Source organism: Vitis riparia, chromosome 3 (assembly GCF_004353265.1).
Source record: "Vitis riparia cultivar Riparia Gloire de Montpellier isolate 1030 chromosome 3, EGFV_Vit.rip_1.0, whole genome shotgun sequence".
Taxonomy (NCBI): domain Eukaryota; kingdom Viridiplantae; phylum Streptophyta; class Magnoliopsida; order Vitales; family Vitaceae; genus Vitis; species Vitis riparia.
This window is the reverse complement of record NC_048433.1, coordinates 2,283,704-2,290,201: the sequence shown is the minus strand read 5'-3', so window position 1 is coordinate 2,290,201 and position 6,498 is coordinate 2,283,704. Positions and strand designations below refer to the sequence as shown.

At 40.6% G+C, this 6,498-nt stretch overlaps 2 protein-coding genes and 1 pseudogene across 2 annotated transcripts; 1 reads left to right on the top strand and 2 right to left on the bottom strand.

The window, feature by feature from the left end:
* Window positions 1-1,643: 1,643 nt before the first annotated feature.
* Window positions 1,644-2,675, bottom strand: LOC117911794. The gene has a single exon (XM_034826211.1). It carries the CDS (start codon window positions 2,636-2,638, stop codon window positions 1,742-1,744), a length of 897 nt encoding a protein of 298 aa, XP_034682102.1. The 5' UTR covers window positions 2,639-2,675; the 3' UTR covers window positions 1,644-1,741.
* A 1,267-nt stretch (window positions 2,676-3,942) lies between these two features.
* LOC117911583 lies at window positions 3,943-4,748 on the bottom strand (annotated as a pseudogene).
* An 856-nt stretch (window positions 4,749-5,604) lies between these two features.
* LOC117911582 lies at window positions 5,605-6,498 on the top strand. The gene has a single exon (XM_034825988.1). It carries the CDS (start codon window positions 5,605-5,607, stop codon window positions 6,496-6,498), a length of 894 nt encoding a protein of 297 aa, XP_034681879.1.

Genomic DNA, 6,498 nt, shown 5'->3' with positions numbered 1-6,498 from the left:
TTTTCCTTCCTGGGAAAAGAGAAGACCTAGCAGTTGAATGTAGAATTCAGTCTTTCAATTTGCCTTCCTTTGCTACCTATACCATATATATCATGGAGCAAGGAGATATGAGGAATCTCATCCTCTTCAACTTTCAATGAGCAGTAACATGATTTTGATTTGGATCTAAATGCTATCTTGGCGATGTTCATGCAATGTCCTCCTCCAACCAGCTCTCCAACTCACCATCCAATTAGTTTAACTTGTAAAACCCCATGCTTATCTTTACATAACGTAACACTAGAAGGTGTTATTATAAAATAGCTGATAAACTAAGCAGCCCACGAGTGGCATTGTGATTGATGGTTTCCTCATACAATTAACAAAACCAACCCCCTGATTTCCCCCATGTACATATACACATTTCTTGCTTTCCTGCAATAATTGTGTGCAAGATACAGCTACACGTGAGGACTAAATCTCCAACTGTGTACCAATGTGAATACTGATAGTAAAAAAAAAGAGCATTGAACTGATGCCTATTGCCCACCTGGGCTAGCATCTCCCCAGAGGACAAGAGGTCTGACTCATTAATTTCTCTTATAATCTGTCCTTCATTTCTTTGTGTTGCTATAGCATTGAATGGCAGTGTGGCATGTGAATAGAAATCACATGCCAAGAGAATCAGATTATGGCCCTTTGGCATTTGAACAAGCATTTTTTCTTGGGTAGAAATTAAATGTGGATGCTAATGGCTGATACTTGAGCTATGTGCAGGCCTTTGGCTTTTGCTGCCAATGGTTCTGGATGTCGAGAAGGGGCGGCACTCTGGTTTATGGCACTCCTCACCTAAATTTCTTGCCTCACCTACAGGACAGTTAAAATACCAGTGCAAACAACCCAGCATCAACATTAACCCATTCATAAAATTTCCAAGAATCATAATTAGTAATGAAGAGGACCTTCTTATCCAAGGATTCTCCATGTCCATATTGATCTGACGCCTAAACAGATCAAACGGTGACTTAACTCACTTTGTTATTCCAATAATCAAGCCTGCAATTTGAAAATTTGTATCCTCCTCAACAATGCTCCTACAAGCCTAAAAGAATTTGATAATGAAACTGTCAAGCTTTTGGCCTATTCATGTTTTGTGTCAAAAGCCATTACCTCTAATTTATCAAGAGCAATAGCATGACATAAAAGATCAAATTTCCCTCAGAGAGCATCTTGTGCATCATATATTTGTAAATTTTGATCTTTTGTTGAAATAATTGGCCCATGTGGAACTGAGATATGAGTAGTTTCATTTTCCAAGTTCCTGCATAATCAAGTTTGTACTCTGGATGATTCTGGGGAATTTGTCTATAACCAAATAATGCAGAACTGAAGATGGCTCAAGTTCTGATACAAATTGAAATCCCTTTCCTCACCATGTCCTTCTGTGTAGAAGCTAAAGTGCACTATTGTTCCTCCCCTCATACATTGGCAAAATACTATGCTGATGTTTTCCTTATAAAGTTGAGTTTATCCATGGTGGAAATTTTTCCTTAGGCATAAACCATGAATGCCTTCTAAGCGGATTCCTCGCCTTCCTGAGAGGCAGGTTCATACAACACATGGAAAAGAAACAAAAGAGATTTTGCATTGGAGAATATTTAGAATGAAAAAGAAAAAGTTGTATTTGTATTTCTCATTCATGTACAAGTATGTAAAAATTAATAGGCCATTGCCCATAACACTGTAATATGCATTTTTTCAGCTAGTGGCTGAGGATGTTGAGGAGAGACACCCTGGTTTTGATTAAATGCCTTGATAGGAACTCTATCCCTTCTTCAAGATCTTCAATACTTGATTCCAATTTTCCTAATGCATTTTGTATGGTATCAATGTGAATCTGGTTAACAGATTTCGTCTTGTGGCCAATGAGGGTGAATAATGAACAATCCACCTTTTCAAATTCACTGAGATCTCCTGCTGCCTCCTCACATACCACACGCTTGTGGTGGATCAGTTTTGAGACCACAGACCAACTACTTGGTTTAGATCTTGCTGCTTCCCCTGCTATTGAGGACAACAAAGATTCAAGCACTGTGAGAGTGACTGCTTCTACCTCCCTTAACATGCTAACCATGGAGAGAGTCTCAGGGTCTTTGTTCAAGGGAGAGAAGCTGCTCTTGTTGTCCATGCCCTTCAGATTCCTTAGGGCCTTGTGCATTGCCTTCTTTACCTTCTTCCTAGAGGTTAAATATTCTCCAACCTCAGTTGAGATCCCATTTTCGCCTCCCCGCCTTCTTCTCAGACTTGATTGAAGTTCATTTGCATGTTCCCTTGTCTGCAACAAGGCATCCTTAGCGGTGCCACACACATCCAACAGCTTGAGAGACCCATCCAACAGCTCATTAACCCATTTCTCATGGCGGTGATCGGCTAGGGTCTGTTGAGTAAGTGGCAACAGAAGTAAATCATCTACACAGTCATGCAGATCCTTAAGACCACTGAGTCTGTGACTTACTGATGATGATGATGAGGCAGCTTGAGAAGTTCTTAATCTGCACAAATGCTTATCAAATTCAGGAACAAGTGGGTGTGGTCTAGAGGGTAAGCTAATAGAGCGAGCATGATACTGGGCTTTGGGATTTAACAGAGAGGCAGCCATTTTTGCTTCCTAAGAAAAGAGAGGGCCAAGCAGTTGAATGTACAATTCAGCCTTGGAATAAGCCTTCCTTGGCCATCCTCACCATTTATATCATGGAGCGAGGAGACATGAGGAATCTCGTCCTCCTCAACTTTCAATGAGCAGTAGCATGATTTTGATTTGGATCTAACTGCTTTCTTGGCGATGTTTATGCAATGTCTCCCTCCAACCAGCTCTCCAACTCACCATCCAATTAGTTTAACTTGTAAAAGCCCATGCTTATCTTTATATAATACAACAGCAGAAGGTAATATCATAGAATCATTAATAAAATAAGCAGCTCATGGGTGTCATTGAGATTGATGATTTCCCCTGATGCAAGTAATTAACAAAACCATCCCCTGATTTCCCTATGTGTATATACACTTTCTTTCAAGTCTTTTTCTGGACAATAACTGTGTAACACAACCACACGTGAGGATTAACTTCATTGTCATTTTGTGTACCAATGTGAATATTGATATTCATGAGAACAGGCACCAAGATGATGCCTGCTGCCCACCTGGGGCCAGCCTTCTCCAGAGGACAAGGGGTCTGCTTCTCTCATGCTCACATGCTCTGAGTTGCCATTTACACAGAAAAATTTTTTTAGCATTAATATCTCTCGTAATATCTCCCTTCTTTTATTTTTGTTGGTATAGTAATGTATGTGAGTAGGGGTCCTTACAAAGAGAAGTAGACCATGGTCCATAGGATCTGAACAGACATTTTTTTCTCGTCAAGAAATTAAAATGTGGATGCTATATGCTGTGAGCTATGTGCAGGTGTTTTCTGTTGCTGCTAGTGGTTTTGGATGTTGAGATGGGCCACTCTGGTTTATGGCAGATGCTTAAATATTCACCCATAGGCTACTCCATGTTCAATATGCAATCCATGTGCCTAACTCATGTTCTATCTCTTTTTATTTAAAAGCTCAAGTTGCTCAGACTATTATGCACACATGACAAAAATGGAAAAGCAAAATAGTAGTGTTGATGTCGCCATAAGAGAATTTTGATTTAGAATAAAAGAGAGCAGATGTATATATTTGTATTTCTCATTCATGTACAAGTATACAAAAATCGATAGACCTTTGCCCATGACATATACATTATGTGTTTTTAAGCTAATGATTGATGATGTTGAGGAGAAAAACCCTGGCTTTGATTAACACCTGGATAGGAACTCCAGACATTCTTCAAGAGCTTGAATGCTTAGACTCCAACTCTCCTAACTCATATTGCACATTATCAACATGAACTAGGTTAACTGATTTGCTCCTGTGACTAATAAGAGTGTTCAAGGCAGCATCCACCTTCAAATTCAGAAAGATCTGCTGCTGCTTCTTCACATACTATGCACTTGTGGGGCATCAGTTTTGGAACCAAGGACCAGTTACTTGGCTTTGATGGCACACTTGATTCAGATATTGAGGATAACAAAGGTTCAAGCATTGTGAGGGTTAACATTTCCACCTCTCTTAACATGCTGACCATGGAGAGAGCCTCAGGGTCTTTGTTCAGGGGAGAGAAGCTGCACTTGTTCTCCATGCCCTTCAGATTCTTTAGTGCCTTTTTTATTGCCTTCACTACCTTCTTCCTAGAGTTTAAACATTCCTCAGCCTTAATTGAGATCCCATATGCACCTCCTCGCCTTCTACGCAGAGTTGATTGAAGTTCATTTGCATGTTCCCTAGTCTTCAACAAGGCATCCTTAGCACTGCCACAAGCATCCAACAGCTTGAGAGATCCACCCAACAGCTCATCAACTGATCTTTCATGGTGGTGTCAGGATAAGGCTTGTTGAGTGAGTGGCAACAGAAGCAAATTATCTACACAATCATATAGATCTGTAAGGCCACTAAGTTTGTGGCTTATTGATGATGATGATGATGATGATGATGATGAGGTGGCCTCAGAAGCTTGTAATCTGCACAATTGCTCATCAAATTCAGGAACAAGTGGGTGCGACCTAGAGGGCAAGCTGACAGAGCGAGCATGATAATAGACTTTTGGGTTCAAAGGAGCGACAACCATTTTTTCTTCCTAGGGAGAGAAGGCGGCCTGGAAGATGAATCTACAATTTAGGCTTGCAATTTGCAGATGCTTTGCCTTGCTTTGTCATATGCTCAACACATATGATGGGGTCTGAGAAGACATGAAAAATCTCTTCTTCCCCAACAATCAATGAGTCGTAATGTGATTTTGATATGGATCCAAACGCTATCTCAGCTATGTTTATGCATTGTCTCCCTCCAACCAGTTCCCCAGCTCACCACCCAATTAATATAACTTGGAAAATCACAAGCTTATCTTTAACATAATGTAATAATACAAAACATAAAAAATATGCAGGCCACGAGTGGCATTCATAACCTATTCTACTACAAGCAAAATTTGATATTCAAAAAACAAGATTCATATGGCATCTGGGGCAGTTTCTCCAGAAGACAGGAAGTCTGCATCTCATGTTGTCTACTGCAGAAACAAGCCCAGATGGACGGGAGGCATTATTTTACTGTTGTTTTCCGAATACCAACTCTTACAATGGTGCAAATTAAATATAGCAATTGAATCAGTCCTCATCTCAGTTTATTGTATATATGAATAGGAGAAAGATTACTTCTACCTGAGGAGATTATGAGTGCCACTCGTGGGCTTTATACTTTATGAATTATTTTACAATATATAAGGATCATATTATGCCTGTGATTTTCCAAGTTAAATTAATTGGGTGGTGAGCTGGGGAAATGGCTGGAGGGAGACAATGCATAAACATTGCTGATATTGCATTTAGATCCAAATCAAATAACATTGAGGGGAAGAGATTCCTCTTGTCTCCTCACCTCGTAATATATATTGAGCATTTGCCAAAGCATTGTCAAATTGCAAAACTAATCACCTGTGGATTCAACTTCCAGGTCTTCTCCCGAACTAGGAAGGAAAAAAATGGCTGTATCTGCTTTAAACACAAAAGCCTGTTATCATGCTCGCTCTATCAGCTTGCCCTCTAGACCACACCCTCTCATTCCTGAATTTGATGAGCATTTGCGCAGATTAAGAGCTTCTGAAGCCACCTCTTCATCATCCATAAGCCACAAACTTAGTGGCCTTAGAGATCTACACGATTGTGTTGATGATTTGCTTCTGCTGCCACTCACTCAACAAATCTTAGCTCAATACCGCCATGAGCAATGGGTTGATGAGCTGTTGGATGGATCTCTCAGGCTTCTAGACATATGCAGCACAGCTAAGGATGCCTTGTTGCAGACAAGGGAAGATGCACATGAGCTTCAATCAAGTATGCGCAGAAGGCGAGGAAGTGAAAATTGGATCTCAAATGAGATTGAGAAATATTTAAGCTCTAGGAAGAAGGTAAAGAAGGCAATCCACAAGGCCCTGAGGAATCTGACGGGCATGGAGAAGGAGTGCAGATTCTCTGCCTTGAACAAAGACACTGAGACTCTCTCCATGGTCAGCATGTTAAGAGAGGTGGAAACAACCACCCTCACAGTGCTTGGAGCTCTGCTGTCCTCAGTAGCTGGGGCTGCAGCACAATCAAAGCGAAGTGGCTGGTCTTTAGTCTCAAAATTGATGCAACACAAGCGCGTGCCATGTGAGGAAGCAGAATCCAATCATGGTGAATTTGAGACAGTGGATGCTGCATTGTGCACTATCCTTTGCAACAAGAATAAATCAGTTAATCTTGTGCATGCTGATGATGTGCATAATGAGTTAGGGAAACTGGAATTGAGCATTCATGATCTTGAAGAAGGGATAGAATTACTATCAAGACGATTAATCAAAACCAGGGTGTCTCTCCTCAACATCCTCAGCCAATAG

Coding starts and splice junctions, on each gene's coding strand:
- LOC117911794 (XM_034826211.1), bottom strand. CDS start 2,638: ATGGCTGCCTCTCTGTTAAATCCCAAAGCCCAGTATCATGCTCGCTCT.
- LOC117911582 (XM_034825988.1), top strand. CDS start 5,605: ATGGCTGTATCTGCTTTAAACACAAAAGCCTGTTATCATGCTCGCTCT.